The following is a 17,267-nucleotide window of genomic DNA, read 5'->3' on the forward strand; positions in this document are numbered from 1 at the left end:
TCCATGCCGGAGCAAGTTTGACTCCCAAAGTCCAGTTCATTTGAGCAGTGTGATCGCTGCGCACCGTGGAGAGGCGGACCAGAGCACGATTAGTCTGACTCGGGCATGGTGCGGATGCAGTGTGATCGCTAACCGGGGACAGAACACAGACATGACGTCAGTGATGCGACTGACACATTTGTATGTTATGCATGAACCGGGCCCAGGAGGAAGTTTTCCTTTTTTTTTTTTTTTTACACAAAACTTTGGTTCACAGTACTGCTGTCACGAGACCAAAATAATGACCTCCATATTGATACTACTTTAAGTATCGGTACTACAAGGATACCAGTGCTAAAAAAATTGTTTTGTCCATGGTAAATTATGCACTTATGTCACTGATTTGCAGGAGATATTTATGTCAAATGCATTTAAATTGTTACTCTTATTATTATACCTTACTAAGTCATATAAGGCCCATTTTCCTGTAGTACTGTAGTATGAATACCTGTGTAATAAAAATTCAGTAGAACTGTGTCACCTCCTAATACCTCACTTTACCTGTAATCGTCATTTTCCTCAGAGCTGCCGTGTGTGATTTACCTGTATTCCTCATTGATCCCACAGATGACCCCAACACACAGGAAGTCAATACCACCCATGGGCTACATGACGCACACCGTCAGCGCACCTAGCTTGTACGGAAAAACGGTAAGGCTCCTTCACATTGTTGTCAGAGTAGCAAAATCGTCATGTTATATATTCTGGGAAGTTCCGTCACCTCTGACTGTATGTGTTTTAGCCAGCACCGCTGTTTAGTGTAGAATGTGTGTGTGTAAAAGCAGCATATTTACTGGTAGAGGGCCCCTCTGAGAGGGACACGGCTGGGCCATGACAGACCCCAGAAGACACTGTGGTTCTAGTGGCCCAGGAGCTGCCGATGCCCCCCCCTTGTGCTCCGCTGCTCCCTCTGAGGTGAGGGCAGGGGGCTGCAGACTGTAAATTAAAAAGCTGCTCTCTGCCCTCTCCCTTGGCTGCGCAGCTGGAGCAGCTGACCCTGCTCCTCGTCCAGCTAAGGAGGCACCAGGCTAAGATGGCCGGCGTGTGCAGAGACGCGCTAGCCCTTCCGCACTCGTCCAGTGGCCCCTATGCCCTGGTAACCCCGCCCCCTGCCCCCTGGCCCCACCTCCCTCACTGCATCATGGGTCTGTGTGGCTGAATGCTGTCAGCCCCCCTTCAGTGAGGGCCCCGGCCACCCCTTTCCTGCTTGGACCTGGCCGCCCTGTTGCCATGTGCTGCCTGTCCATTTCACACCAGCCTGGCCTGGAGCTCTTCATGCATCATCACCCATACAGCAGGCCTGCTGCTCGCTTTGCCAGTGCGGCCTGAATGCTCACGCTGCCTGTACCGCGCTTGGGTCACACGCCGTCCCCATATCCATGGTTTGCTCTCACTCACGCCCCTGCTGTCGACCTGCCGACAGTGATAGAAGCAGACGGTGCCTCTCAGAGCGAAAAGGGACCTCGATCTTCACCCTAGAGCTTGTGAAATTCTACCTACCCTCAATGTCAATGAAGTAATATCGCTATGAGAAATAGGATGACTTCATAGCCCCAGAACTGACCATAAAGGATGCACGTAATGCAGAAACTGAATCTGGCTTTCCTATATCCTACTGCTGCTATGATATTTGGATTATGAGAATGAATTAATCTGGATGTTTCCTGTAGTCATGGTAACTCGGTCTAGCTGTGCCCTTGACAGATGCCTCTCGAGTGTGTTGAGAAACAGGTAGCGCTTGTAGATGTGATCCTTGCAGCTTCACGCCATGTGACATGTCTCTTCGCTCCCGGCTCGAAGGCTGACGATACTTACATGCAGCTGAAGTCGGACCTGGAGTATCTAGACCTGAAGGTGGGACCGGACAGCATCGCTGCCGCTCGCCGACACTCTGCGCCTCCTCCGCACTGCGCCTCCTCCGCTCAGCACCTCCTCCACTCAGCAGCACGTCTCCTGCCTGCTTCTCCTTCCCCTCTTAACCACTCACCCAGCTAAACTCACTCACCGGGTTTCCCTTAATAAAGATCCCCCCCGTCGAACATAAAATATTGTGATTACACAATAAATTATGACCAATATGAATAACAACCGGTATTTATTAAAATGGTTTAACAGCTACGAATATTATTCAGAACTCTTTAGTTGTATGGTTTATAGAGTACTTCACACACAGCTCACACCTGATTAAAATATATACAAACAGAAAGATAAACCTTTTTGCATAATCACATGATGTGGCTCAGTCAAAAATCATGACATTCGCCTGCCTTGCATGTCTTGCGTTGTAATCTGTCTGCATGTCAGGTAGTAGTACATAGGTAATGAGTCCCCATCTCTGATCCATACCGCAGCTCTGCAGTGGATGCTTGGGCGCCGTTGCTGCGCTTTAGCCGCGGTTGCCGTAGGGATACAGAGGACTGCAGTCACACTGCAGCCAGTAAGATCAGAGCACAAAGGCGGCTCCTTCTCCAGTCCTGCATAGGCGGTGACAGCACTTTGTTCTGTGGCAGTGGGTTCTGCTTGTGGCTGTCTGATAAAATCCCCCCCCCCCAATAATGCTTTTGTCCTCTGCTGTCGCTCCCCCATCCAGGCCTGTGGATTTATTTTGAAGGTTGTGCTCCTTTTTTCCTATGGGCACTAAAAATACAAATCAAATCTTTTACATCTGCCCTTAGTGCATCTGTGAAAATGTAGAGCACTCACTCTTGCCGGTCGGACCTCCACTGCATTTTGTGATTATTGCGGGCTTTCAGTCGTCCTGCTCTGGCTGCTGTAATTACCACGCCCCCTGAATGATTTCGTTACAGTATTATTTTATTCAGGACTAGATGACACCTCCAGGCCCCATGAGCTTCAAGGAGTTTAATTAAATGGAAAATGTTTTTTTAGTGTATTGCAAAACAAAGTTAAGTCCCTGTGTTTGACCTTATGCCTTGTACTTCGTTATTCATGTAAGCTATTTGTTAGCATGAAGACCTTGTTCCTTTCAGTAATCTTGCTGCTAATGCACGGTCACATCAGGATGAATATTGCCTGTGAGGTCGTCTATTTCATTATAATATTTAAGACATTGCTGTGACTTTTTTAGGTAGCCAGGCGTGAAGTGCTCAAAGACAAGGTGGCGAAACCCGTCAAAATAGCTGAGAGCGATGTTGACGTAAGTATGACTTTATGTAATGTGTTTTGGATTGGCTGCCATCATCCAGAACTGAAACTCCTTATCAGAGCAGGAATTTAGCAGATGCTGCACTGCGTGTGTGTGTGTGTGTGTGTGTGTGTCTGTGTGTATATATATATATATATATATATATATATATAAACATTTTGAGCTCTTACATTTTTCACTGTGATATTTATCTTGCTTTTAATTCTTTTTCATGCTATCCAAGGTTATATTGTTGCAATCTAACTATTTATGCTGGTGAATTTGTCAGATGTATGAATATTTCACGTAACTGAGACAACAATGTAATGCAGCGAAATATTAGCTGCTTAAATATTTATTTTACAGAATTATAAATAGAGGTATGGAAAAAAAAAACTACCAGCTTGGAGAGAGAGACTGTAACCCGAAGTCTGATAGCTTGTTTTTTTCTTGTCTCTTGGGCTCATTTTTGTCTTTAGACATCACTAACTCCGAAACAGTATCTGATTTTCAAAATACGGCTGTAGAGAAATTTTTAAAATATTAATCTTTGATAACATTACTAAAAACAAATCTCTACAGTGTTTGATAGCGATGAGAAGATGCCCTGGTTCTTATAGCGATGCCCGAACAAAGAATGTTCTCTTTGTGCCGCTGCCCTGAGACCTGAGTGATTATTTACAGACTCCAAGAGAAAAAGGCCCAGATAATCCCAAACCTCTCACACACTCTGCAGGTGAAGTTAAGCAGACTCTGCGAGCAGGATAAGATTCTACAGGAGCTGGAGGCACGGATCCGCATGCTGAAGGAGGACAAGGTGTGCAGACGGAGCCCATGTGACATCCTGCTTATTATGATGCATATATAGGCGGTGACCCTGGTCACCGTTGCGGATGTGGCCACACAAAAGCCAGTGCTGCCATGCTTGTGGGGAGTCTGTGCTCCGTGGCTGGGCTGTGATCTGCTATGTGCTCTATACAAACCTGGGACTCCCCCACCTCTCAGGACAAGCTGGAGTCGGTGCTGGATATATCCCACCAGCAAATGGAGCAATACCGCGACCAGCCGCCCCACGCTGAGAAAATCGCCTACCAGCAGAGGCTGCTGCAGGAGGACCTGGTGCACATCCGGGCTGAGATCTCCCGGGTGTCCACGGTGCGTTGGCCCTGGCCGCCACGTAGCCAAACCATACCGAGCTCACTATTGCCACCTAGTGAGAGAAACCATGTTAAACCAATATTACTTATGAGTCACGTGAAGTTCTATGCTCAGGTTTAGTCAACTAGCAAAATAGCAATTTCTGAAATAAACCAAGGGTTGGCTGTCTGGCCTGGGTGTCCTTACTGACAAGTATTCGGTTGCACAGGAGATGGAGAATGCCTGGAATGAGTACAGCCGACTGGAGATGGATCTGCACCAGCTGAAGGAGTCGCTGATGGCTCAGCTGAGGCGCACCATCCTATCTCAGGTGGGGAGCACCATTGTATCTCAGGTGGGGAGCACCATCCTATCTCAGGTGGGGAGCACTCTAAGACTGGGTCAAGTGCATTCAGTCACTGCAGGGAGTGAGGGACGTGTTTAGGTACAGACAGGAGTGAGTGACATGTTTAGTACACACAGGAGTGAGGGACATATTTATAGTTACTGACAGGAGTGAGAGACACGTTTAGTTACAGACAGGAGTGAGGGACACGTTTATAGTTACAGACAGGAGTGAGGGACACATCTTGTTACAGACAGGAGTGAGAGACATTTAGTTACAGACAGGAGTGAGGGACACATCTTGTTACAGACAGGAGTGAGAGACATTTAGTTACAGACAGGAGTGAGGGACACATCTTGTTACAGACAGGAGTGAGAGACACGTTTAGTTACAGACAGGAGTGAGGGACATATTTATAGTTACTGACAGGAGTGAGAGACACGTTTAGTTACAGACAGGAGTGAGGGACACGTTTAGTTACAGACAGGAGTGAGAGACACGTTTAGTTACAGACAGGAGTGAGAGACACGTTTAGTTACAGACAGGAGTGAGAGACACGTTTAGTTACAGACAGGAGTGAGGGACACGTTTAGTTACAGACAGGAGTGAGGGACACGTTTATAGTTACAGACAGGAGTGAGAGACACGTTTAGTTACAGACAGGAGTGAGAGACACGTTTAGTTACAGACAGGAGTGAGGGACACGTTTATAGTTACAGACAGGAGTGAGAGACACGTTTAGTTACAGACAGGAGTGAGAGACACGTTTAGTTACAGACAGGAGTGAGAGACACGTTTAGTTACATACAGGAGTGAGAGACGTTTAGTTACAGACAGGAGTGAGAGACGTTTAGTTACATACAGGAGTGAGAGACGTTTAGTTACAGACAGGAGTGAGGGACACATCTTGTTACAGACAGGAGTGTGGAGAGAGGAACCTGTGTGACCACATTAGCACAAAGGACCAAATCAGCCAAATTCTTTACACTGCAGATCTGCAGCTGGAACTCTCATCAGCAGAACCTGAAACTGAACAGAATATCCTATTAATTTTCCTTTACGCTTAATTTATACTTAAGTAATGCTGCATATATACAGTACGTGTGTCCTGCTCTGTAATAGACTGGTGTCCCATATAGGTCACACCACTACCTGTGCTGCCTGGGACCAGCTCTAGCTGTCCTTGTGACCCTGAGATGAAAGAGGGGTGCATGAGTATCACAGTTTTCATGGAGTGAAAAATAATTTCAATTATATCATATTAGAGTTTTGTGAGATTTTTTGAACTGGGGACCTGTGTGAGACAGACTAAATGCAGGCTTTCTGTGTCCCTATAGCAGGAAAAAGCTGAAATGAAGAAGGAGCTGTGGAGGATTGAGGACGTCATGGCGGGCCTGAGCTCCAGCAAGGCCAACTACAAAGTCACCATAGACTCCGTGAAGAACCCCGGTGAGGATGCTGCCCGCGCAGGCCCGCTGTCATGGCGATGCTGTTGTCATGGAGATGCCACCCAGCTTCCTTAACTCCGCTCTGTGTCTGCTGCACTGTCTAGAAAGGAAACTGGTGCCTTCGATATCGCTGCCCTCAGTGCCTTCTCTGTCCTTGAGTGAGCCTGCAAGCCAATCAAAGACGCCCCAGAGGAGCCCCCAGAGGAGCCCTCAGAGGAGCCCCCACCTCAGCCCCGTGCAGCTGGAGCTGTCTCAACCGCCTTCGCAGTCGCCTCTCTTGTCCCCTGTCCTATTCCCCCAGGACCAGGGACCCCACCTATCTGTGAGTGAGAAATGCCACATCTCCCCAGTGCGGTAGGCTGTAGATCCCTAGGATAAACAGAGAGGCTGCTTTGTGCCTTCTAGGGGCTGGATGAGGATGACGCCCCTCCCAGGCCACCCCTCCCCCAGCTCTACAGACCTGAGGAGATGCCCCCCGCCGTGCCCCCCCTGCCCAAGGAGACCTCCGCCATCAAGCCCATGTCCGTCCGTGGCCTCAAGCGCCAGTCCGATGAGAGGAAGCGTGACAGAGAGTTCGGCCAGGTCATCAACGGAGACTACAAGGTGTGTCCCAACACAACCGACCCAAAAACAATGAGCCACATGTATTCCGCTAGCAGCTAGCAGCTAGCACTGAAGTGAATGATGCTTCGTTGTATATTTGTGTGTGATGTTATAATTGTAGAGGGACACGGTAGCTCAGTGGGTGGCATCAGACTTTAGTGTTGGGGGGTTCAAATCCCACCATTACACCGTATGTGTGATTTCCTGTTCTGTGTGTTGGGTGGGTTTCCTCTCGTGTTTCAGCAGAGTGGTGTCTCTAAATTGTGAAAATGGAAGATGGAGGGATGACTGTACGCAGCACAATGCAGTCCTCAGCTACCGTTTTGCTTTTGTATCCCAGGTGGAGTTGAGGCCCTACCAGAGCGAGCCAGAGCTGTTTGGTCCTGGGCAGGCCAGTGCAGCGATGCCGGGGACTGGAAACGGCTACCAGACTTTGCCCAGCAGGGGTGAGTCTGGGCCTGTTTGTTTGCGGATTTGTGTAGCTGACGACTGGGTGCCGTTTCGCACGGCGCTGGGGTGTGTGTGGGCTCCTGCGTCATCTTCCTTTCTCACAGGCCTGACTGGCTCCACATCCAGGCTGAACCAATCCACCAACATCTCCTCGTACGTTACACTCCGAAGGGGAATCTCAGCGTGCAGCCTGAAGGTGAATTGGGGAATGACGGGTCATTCGAGCTGCAGAGACACTGAGATCTGTTTAATTATTACCATGTATACATAAGGGCTGTACAGAATGGTAACAGAACTATTTCCACTTAATAACTACGGTTTTTATAAGTGGTAAAGAATCTGTACCTCAGCACAACTTGTGTGCGGTGTAATCAAAAAATCACAAGAATATTAACACAGCTCGCTAGGCACGACTGTTTTGTTTGCTTTCTGTTGCTGTTTGTTCTTCTTCTTGCCTTTTTTATCCCATTTTATTTGCTACCTCCTCTCTCCCCCTGTCCCATTCTGAGTTTGTTGCCCCCTCTTTTCCTGTTCCTGCCCCCCTGCCATGCGTCTTGCTGCAGAGCACTATGGTCTTGGATTTGTCACGATCACTGTGCCTCTCTCACACACGTTCATGCTCCTGTTCCTGTTCCTGTCCCTGTTCCTGTGCCTGGTGCCTCCCAGCATCCCTCATAATTCACCTCTGGATTCCTAGCTGGGACCCTTTTTGTTGCCATTGCTTGTGTTTGTCCACTTGCACGCTCTGACTGACTGTTCCTGCTGCCCGTGCTAATGCCCCCCCAGGAGAGACCGAGGAGCGCGCTGGAGAGGCTGTACTCGGGGGAGCAGCAGGGGGGCCGCATGAGCGCCGAAGAGCAGTTGGAGCGCATGAAGCGGCACCAGAAGGCGCTGGTCCGGGAGCGTAAGCGGAACCTCAGCCAAGGGGAGCGCTCGGCCGCCTCCTCCACCTCCTCCCGTGCCTCGGCCCCTGCCTCACGGCCCCCCTCCACAGACCAGGGCTCAGTACGTTAGAACCGCTAAAACGACTAAACTCCCCCGCCAACAAGGCCAGCATAACGCAATAACCTGTCAGTTAGGCCTGCTTTACAGTTAGGCCTGCTTCACAGTTAGGCCATCCTCTGTATTGAGGGATCTGGGGTTGCAGGTAAGTGCGCTGGGGATGCAGGCCAGCTGTGAAGGGAGGGGCACTCTCCATTTGGCAGTGTTCCTGTTACACTGGGGTAACAGAATTAATTAAGAGAGGGAAGGAGCTTCATCAAGCTTCCTTTCCCATCACAGACACTAACATGAAATTCTCAGACACCTAGTGGGAAGATACATCCTCTACCTGCTCTTTCTGTAACACCGAGCTCCACAGTCTGAATTTCAGGCCCCAAGATAAGGAGGTCAACACTGTGAAGGATTTGCCAGTTCCTTGGTGGGCACTGATCATTATACATTTCAGTTGTTTTTAATTGCATAACTCGTATGTTCCCCAGTGAACCGCAGTGCGTGTCCTGCTCTCTGTACATTTGGTCTTTGTAGGTTTCAGATTTATAAATCCTGCTGTGTGGCTGCTATACTGCCACAGGCCCCCTCACTGCACTGTATGACGATGGATGGGCTGGTCGACCCCCTCCATGAACACCACACTCTGGCGGCTCAGGTTTGGGGGGGGGGGTGGGGGTCGAAGGGTCAATCTCAGCATCACTGAAACACCCCCATTTCCTCCCCACCTGAAGTAGTGGAACATATTCCCAGAGTGGCTAAGCGATATTGCCGTGACGATGCTGTGAGGCAGTGATCCAGTGAGCTTCCGCCTTACTGGCCCTGTCCTCTCACCTCCTCCCTCACCCAGATCTCCCGCTTCCCAGCCGTCCGTCAGTCGGTGTCCTGACGCACCACTCCTAGCTCGCTAACGCTCATGCTTTTAACTGGGTCGATCACCCATTATATTGTCTAACCAACTGTCCCTCTCGCCAGGCCTCATTGTGCTGCTTTTTAAATTTGATTTTTAAAAAAAGATTTTACTAGAACCTTGGACATAACCAGAACTTACACTCCTGCGTGCAGCTTGTCGCAGAACTTGATCACCTGCAGTAAATAATGCATGCGTGACACGTAACACAGGAAGTTACATGCCTGTAGTGATCATTGATGCAGAGAGTCCTGTTTCTGACCATTTTGATAAACTGTCATAAGGTTTGTCCTCAAAGACGATGAGATACTGTAATTCTGGCAGGTTGGCGGCTACAGCTGAAGCAGTATTTGTTTTGCTGTCACTGCTGATGCACAAAACTGGGGGGTTAGTGTCACAGGAAATGGTGAATTTTTTTGTCCATGAGATACTATCAGAAGATGAAGCCTTTGTTAGCAGTGATGAAGTGCCTTTTATTAGTATCCTATCACTGATAACCAGAACTACATTATTGACTGTATACCTACCAATTAGAGTTTTAGACTGCAAGTACAATAACTGATGCACAATATCTTTTTTTTAATGTAGACGTGTGCACTTATAAAATAAAATACTTTGCTAATCAATGGATGCTGGCTGGTTTTTTCATTACCGATAATTCTTAAGTCTGTATACGTGTCATTTCTGCAGAGGTCCGCCATTTTATCTTGTAGCACAATGAGGCCAGGGACTTTGGTAAACGAATTCATGCAGACCCCCCCCCCCTTCAACCAAACACACACACTTGACTGGGGGATTCATTCTGAGGGCCCATCTCAAGTACGACAAGCTGCTCCCAAATCAAACAGTACTCACCGTATCTCAGAGGGACACGTGCTCTGTGTGTGTGTGTGTGTGTGTGCTTGTTAGCTATTTACTGATTGACAATAAATAAAATTAAGCTCATTTGATTGACACCTGTTTCTTATGAACAGTATTAAATGATGTCAGATATTCTGGTTAATTTGACCGCATGTGCAGAGCAGTTGTGGTGTGTTGAGTGTTTACTGGAGATCAACAGATTGAGCTGTGGTCAATAGGAGGCTGAAAATCCATCATTCATATTCTAGAGCTCTCTCTATCTCTCCTCTCTCTCTCTATCTTTCTCACTCTCTATCTTTCTCACTCTATCTCTCTTTCAAGTTTAAGTATTTATTTATTCTTTTGCGTCAGATTGACGCCGCACGACTTAGCCTCGTGCCCTATGCTGTACCCTAATGTGCACCTCCCCAGAAACGTTGCGACGACGCGGCGACGAAAGTGAACATTCTAGTTGTACTTATATCACTGACTGAAACTGAAGTGCTACTTATATCTAGCATTAAATAACCACAATACCCCGAGGCATCGTAGCTACAGGTCTACAAAACACTCAGGATGATGGCGCCAATTTCACTGACCTCCATTAAGTTTATTTGTACTTTACAAGACTAAAGAAACAGTAAAAGGTGGTATAGACGCAAATTTTAAAAGGGGAAAATGCATAAAAAGTGACTTTGTAGCAGCTCAACATTATTCCAAATTTGTCTGCGGGAAGTTATGAAGCAGCAGAAATATAAGCAGGACTTGATAAATGGACACTTTGTTAAATGCTTGTTTTTCTGTTTCAGTTGCATGATTCAACAATCACACAGGGTGGGAAAACAATAAGTAGAACATCCAAAACTATGTATCACCTGGAGTTTTAGCAGTATAACTGCTGAGATACAGACACACCAGTGCACAAGTATAAATGCTTGTGACAGAATAGGCCGCTTGCGTAGGTCGTGGTGTAGGCTCAGCACAAACGTATTATACAGCCACAAGAATGTACATTTCCACTATGCTCACTGGTTTTGTAGCAGAGAGCTAGGCTGATGTTATCTTTGGGGGCCTTGGGTGGGCACTGTATGTTACTGTGAACCGAAGCAGCATCCTCTGTCCGCACTTAGTAAAGACATCTGAGAAATGGTCATCTCAGGGGCACAGGTACCCAGAACATGGCATGTGCTGTTCCAGCGGGGGGGTGCGTGTGGGGCAGGATGGGGGGTGACACGCCTGTCTATCTGACCCCGCAGTGGAAGCGAGAGCAAGACTTCGACCTGCAGCTCCTGGAGCGTACTGTCCAAAGAGAGGAGCTCCCCCATCCCCATTCCGACGAGTGGCTGACCGCCATCGCCATGCCGATGAGGGGGCGGGACCTGGAGAAGTTGGACGACAACCTGGACCTCCACCATCAGGCAAAGACCCCTCGCTTGCTTGGTCACATGACTATATACACATATACATAACTCTTATGCTTGTACCTGCACCTGGGGCTAAGATTTATGACCCACTATAAGCCAATCATTTCGTTCCCTAAGAGGAAACTCAATTTTATATAAATCTGACAGCATTTAAAAATCTAAAAATGCCAAAAAAAAACTCGTATTTTGTTTGGATACTTATGGTTATGGTTAGGGCTGGGTCATTGCTGGGATTACGGTTTTTCCCATAGAAATGAATGGAGAGTCCCCACAAAGATATAAATACTAACATATATGGTGTGTGCGTGTGCGTGTGTGTGCGTGTGTGTGTGTGCGTGCGTGTGCGTGTGTGTGTGTGTGTGTGTGCGTGTGTATGCGTGTGTGTGTGTGTGTATGCATGCACATCTGCAGCTCTCCCTGCCCCCGAAGCTGCCTGTCCCCCAGCACTACATGGACTCCGAGCGGGACGAGCAGCTCATCCAGCAGGACATGGAGACGCGACACCGTAAGGCACAGCGCATCAAGACCCTCCTAGGCCTGTCCAGGTACCGCACCTCACTGCCATGGCGCCAGGGGTTCTGGGATGTGACCTGATCTACACCTGGGATACCATAAGAACGCCTGCAGCTCTCGCCGTAAAGGGCCCGACCTGCAGCGCCAGGGTTACTGGAATGTCTGAGCCATGAAGGTTACAACTTGACTTGCATGTGTGTGTGTCTGTAAGTGTCCAGATCATGCTGTCCGGCGAGCCAGACAAGACGGCCATGCCGGGTAGTGAGGCAGCCCCCCAGGAGCGCGCAATGGCCGTGTCCTACACGCTGCCGTCTGAGGCAGCAGGTAAGCGCTCTGCAGCACAGTGAGCAGTAACGTCAGCCTAACAGCAGGCCTGCAGTTATTTATAGACAGAGTCAGGTATCTCGTGTCTCGGAAGGGGGGGGGGGGGGCGATTCTGCACAGCCAAGCTGTGACACTGCAGAAAGTTATAAAAAATGCCCAGAGTTTCATTTATTTTTATCGTAGTGACACATATAGGGAATCCTCCTTTTGCCTGAGATATTGTGTGACAGCTGTCCTAATCTGTTACTTTTGAATATTTTCCAACTTTAAATTGATTAAATTCATGACCTCTATTCTGGCATTCCCACCTACTGCCCTGGAACCATGATTTTATAAGAAGCGGATCGGAACACCACGGTGTTTTGATGCAGCTCTTCTGTCTTTGTCAGCCAGCTTGCGTACCTCAGGTGTCTCTGACACCCCACACTGTCAGTCCTTTAGCATGTACTAATTCTAACAACTTTCTTTCCCGGGGGGGGTTACTGTGAAGTATGGAAACTGCACACATATACATTATATGTATATGTATTAGAGATATGAGAGTACAAACACATAATAGGAATCAAATTGTAAGTAAAATTATATATTCAAGGTAAATGAGTGTGTTAGAAGTAAATATCTAGTGTGGTAGGGATGATGGGGTTTGTAGTGCCCCCTGGTGGCCGCTGCATGCCTAACGCCACTCTGTCCCTGTGTGCCTCCCTGCAGCGCCACAGCAGGTGCGCGATTCCCCCACCCCCCCTCCTGCACCGCCGCCTCCCCCTCCCCTAAGCAATGGATTTCACTACACGTTTGTCTAATAAGAGCGATCAAAGTAAGGACTAACCGCTCGTTTGACACTGCTGGTGCGTGCGGGGCTTCGCTGATCCGCTTCAGCAGCTTTCGCAGCTTGCGCTCGCTGCTCGTCCAGGCATGTGCCATTCCTGCTGTCCGTGCACTCGGCCCCGGCTTAACCAGGCAGCATGTGCTGGATTGGCTGTTTGTCTCTGTGCCAGCACTAGGAGGAAGGACATTTTTGTCTGAATCACAGAGACTGGAGCCCACTAATATCCACCTTGGCAATGAGACAGATGAGTTTTAAATGGCATGTTACTGTGCTCCCATCTCTCCTCTCTGAATGTCTCACTTGTCCTGCATGTTGCAGTATTAGAACCCGGTAGAGGATGAACATGGAACTGGAGAATATAATGTGTAGGCAGAATCAATAGGCACACACATGAATACATACACATATACACATACACACACACACACACACACACACATAGGTTTGTAATGATATCTTTGTGGGGACTCTTCCTTCATTTCTATGGAAAAAATTCTAATCCCAACATGGCGACCTTAACCCCTACCCAGCCCTAACCTTAACCATACATGTAAATAACCAAACTAAGTATGAGACTTTTAGCATTTTTACTTTTTTGATTGCATCCACAGGTGTTTGAGGGGACCTTAAAAATGGTCCCCATAATGCCAAAATAACAGGCTTTTATCATAATAAAATAATATAACTATAATCCATATAATATAATATATCCATATATAATATAGTAATATAACTATAATCCACACACACACACTGAGTAACCGGCTCTGCCTGATTAATCCTTCTCCCAAGCATATCACTGCCCCCCCATCTGCTTCCACAGTGTACTGGGTGCACAGGGCTGGGCTGTTTGGCCCTGCATGCTCACCTTTGTGCATGAACACTCATGTCATGTCTGCCATTGGCGTCATTCCGGTGCCCAGCTTCTGCCGGCTCCCTTCTTCCGCCCCATGATGCTTGCTCGTCATGTATGTTGTGTATTTTCCATTTCTTATTCTCTGCTTTTTCATATACAGGCAAAACGAAAGTCAAATGTAATTGTGACACTGTGTGTTAGTGCTCCTCTTTGAAAATATCCATCCATTCCAACTGCGTATCCAAGTCAGGGTTGCCTGAAGGCATCCCAGGCAGTGTCAGGCACACAGACACTCTTTGGATAGAGGGATTTCAGCCCAGGAACTGTGAGGTAGCAGTGCTAATCATAGAGCCACCCCAAATTGAGAAAATATAAAAATTATTTAAATGTGTCAGTGTATGTTTCCATTACCTGCATATAACGTCATGTTATATACTCATATTCTGAGAATTACATGAGACTTTATTGTTTATTTCCAGCATTAGAGCCGGAGATGTTGATGCCACTGCAGATTGAATACCCTAATTAAGGGCACAGCAGCACAGCTGCTGGTATCGGAACCCCCTGTTTCAGGCTTGCATTGTGCCCACGGCCCTTTTCTCAGGGGTACGGCGGGTTTGCACAGTGACTCTGAAAATAAAAACAGAAGCATCGTTTTCCTCTTTACCTGCATGGTCTTGAATGCTCCTGAATGAATGAATATTAAATAATACATTTTATACTGAGGGAAGCAGCTCTAAGGCACAGAGTTAACACACTGGGCATGGTGATGCATAAATTAGTGATGATGGTGATTCATAGAACACAGTAACTGTGGTTATTCACAGAATATAATGTTCCACATAACACAGTGAATATGGTAATTCATAGAACACAGTGACCATGGTGATTCATAGAACACAATGAACACAGTGAGCCACAGAACACAATGATTCAATGAAAATACTGTGCTGATTATTAAAAATAGTTCAAATGATTTATTTTACATTGAGAGAGGCAGCTGTGAGGTCTCAGAGTGTAGTGGTGAACACGGTGATTATGGTAATGTGACCCATAGAACTCAGTGAACTCAGTAATACATAGATCACAGTAAGCATAGTGATTGATAAAACATGATGTTCCACAGAACACAGGGACCGTGGTGATCTACAGAACACAGTGAACATGCTAACGCTATCCAAAGTGCACAGTGAACATGTCAAGGTGATTCACAGAGCACAGTGAACACACTGAGGTGATCCATAGTGCACATTGAACACACTGAGGTGATCCATAGTGCATAGTGAACACACTGAGGTGATTCACAGAGCACAGTGAACACGCTGAGGTGATTCACAGAGCACAGTGAACACGCTGAGCTGATTCATAGTGCATAGTGAACACACTGAGGTGATTCACAGAGTACAGTGAACACACTGAGGTGATTCACAGAGCACAGTGAACACACTAAGGTGATCCATAGTGCACATTGAACACACTGAGGTGATCCATAGTGCATAGTGAACACACTGAGGTGATTCACAGAGCACAGTGAACACGCTGAGGTGATTCACAGAGCACAGTGAACACGCTGAGCTGATTCATAGTGCATAATGAACACACTGAGGTGATTCACAGAGTACAGTGAACACACTGAGGTGATTCACAGAGCACAGTGAACACGCTGAGGTGATTCACAGAGCACAGTGAACATGCTGAGCTGATTCATAGTGCATAGTGAACACACTGAGGTGATTCACAGAGTACAGTGAACACACTGAGGTGATTCACAGAGCACAGTGAACACACTGAGGTGAATCATAGTGCATAGTGAACACACCAAGGTGATTTATTGTGCACAGTGAATATGATGAGGTGATTCATAGTGTACAGTAGTGCACATTGTCTCCTTCTGGCTATTTACTAAAACTTCCTAATAAACCTGTCAGCCCACATTCCTCGTCATCTAATTGTAAATTATCTTGGAATTAAACACATGGCTCCAATTCACAGAATGAAGTTTTGTATGTTACATTAAATTGAATGCAGTAAAAGAATTTAAAACAATGAATGATTTCCAGATGAAAAGTGAGCGCTAAGGGTAGCTGAGTCGTGGCAGTAATATGCAGACCTGACGCATGTTTCCATGGTGCTGCAGTAATATGTAGACCTGTCGCATGTTTCCGTGGCGCTGCAGTAAAATATGCAGACCTGTCGCATGTTTCCGTGGTGCTGCAGTAAGAGCTGAGCCCTTCTCTCTGGCATTTGCCCCTACAGCTAAAGCAGTTGCTCAGCACTGAGATGCTCTTAACCAGTGAGCAGCTGCAGCCGGACACCAGATGCACGAAGAGAGGAGCATTTTAAAGAACCCTGGGATTATAAACTGATACGTGGCTCTTTCATTGCACAGCATTGGGTGATAGCTGCAGGATTCATTTTTATGATGCTTTTTACTGGTGTTAAAACTCAACTATTTTTAAAAAGCGAACAAAACTGTTGCCTATGAGACCGCTGTGAATATATTAACAGTGTAAATGTCTAACAGTGATCATGTTGTAGAATCATCATTTTATACATACATACTGATGCACTTTTAGTATATATTGTATGATGTGCGAACTGCGCAGTTAGAGTTTTAACCCCAAGATGAGAATAATTTGCTGTGTCTTGCAGTGTGCTCTTAATTTTAAGGGAATTTTTTGGAAAAAAAGATTTGCATCAAATGTGAATTGTATTTTTGTGAAAAGAAAAAAAATATGTTCTTACAGCAGATTGCTAAAGATATTATTTTTGTGTAACCCAAAACTGCAGCTAAAGCTTCATGCAAATTTTTGCCAATTGAAATGTATTTTTTTTGCGGGGGAAAAAAAGCTTCATATTTTCCGGGCAAAAAAATGAGCAGAAGAACAAACATGTGAAATGTAATTTTTTAACATAAATATTAAAGATATTAACCAGACATTTTGACTCATCAGGTATGTAATAATTATACTTTCATTATACATTCTACAGGTACATTACAAGTATAAAATCTACTGGAAATTTTATTAATGTTCAACTGCAATTGAAGTAATTAGTGTTGATTCTAAATGTTAGATGCTTTTGGAATATTCTGGAAAACAAAAACCCACATATAGTAAACTGAAGACCTTGACCTGCTCACCCCCTGTGTGCCCTGTAACTTTAATTTGAGCAGCAATTGTAAGTCGAAGAGCATGTGGCTCTTTAAATACACCTGCGAGCAGCACAAACAGTAGCCTCATCCCCCCCCCCCCCCCCCCAAGATCTAGATGACAAGCTCGACGTGCCTGAGCTGCATTGAGTAGAACGCAGAAAGCTATGTGCTAATTATGCTGCCTTTCATATTTGTAGGTGATGTCTGCTGTCCTACTAACTTAATAAATAACCTTTTAAAAACATTTTCCCCACTAGAAACC

At 46.6% G+C, this 17,267-nt stretch overlaps 1 protein-coding gene across 11 annotated transcripts in view; it reads left to right on the top strand.

Annotated features, from left to right (window-relative positions):
- LOC111840595 (pleckstrin homology domain-containing family A member 7-like) overlaps positions 1 to 16,789 on the top strand; it is a 75,302-nt gene extending 58,513 nt beyond the window's left edge. For 9 of the 11 annotated variants that reach the window (XM_023805591.2, XM_023805595.2, XM_023805610.2 and 6 more), the window contains 16 exons: positions 607 to 690; positions 1,840 to 1,893; positions 3,128 to 3,196; positions 3,921 to 4,001; positions 4,190 to 4,339; positions 4,551 to 4,652; positions 6,005 to 6,116; positions 6,220 to 6,437; positions 6,521 to 6,718; positions 7,059 to 7,164; positions 7,273 to 7,364; positions 7,955 to 8,173; positions 11,165 to 11,326; positions 11,744 to 11,877; positions 12,057 to 12,169; positions 16,108 to 16,789. In XM_023805591.2, the coding sequence (XP_023661359.1) occupies positions 607 to 690; positions 1,840 to 1,893; positions 3,128 to 3,196; positions 3,921 to 4,001; positions 4,190 to 4,339; positions 4,551 to 4,652; positions 6,005 to 6,116; positions 6,220 to 6,437; positions 6,521 to 6,718; positions 7,059 to 7,164; positions 7,273 to 7,364; positions 7,955 to 8,173; positions 11,165 to 11,326; positions 11,744 to 11,877; positions 12,057 to 12,169; positions 16,108 to 16,130 (1,917 nt within the window). In that variant the 3' untranslated portion in view covers positions 16,131 to 16,789. The remainder of the gene's footprint in view (positions 1 to 606; positions 691 to 1,839; positions 1,894 to 3,127; positions 3,197 to 3,920; positions 4,002 to 4,189; positions 4,340 to 4,550; positions 4,653 to 6,004; positions 6,117 to 6,219; positions 6,438 to 6,520; positions 6,719 to 7,058; positions 7,165 to 7,272; positions 7,365 to 7,954; positions 8,174 to 11,164; positions 11,327 to 11,743; positions 11,878 to 12,056; positions 12,170 to 16,107) is intronic. The other 2 variants (XM_023805605.2, XM_072718065.1) reach the window with 2 other exon arrangements.
- Positions 16,790 to 17,267: the final 478 nt, after the last annotated feature.

This window comes from Paramormyrops kingsleyae, chromosome 11 (genome assembly GCF_048594095.1).
Source record: "Paramormyrops kingsleyae isolate MSU_618 chromosome 11, PKINGS_0.4, whole genome shotgun sequence".
Lineage (NCBI taxonomy): Eukaryota > Metazoa > Chordata > Actinopteri > Osteoglossiformes > Mormyridae > Paramormyrops > Paramormyrops kingsleyae.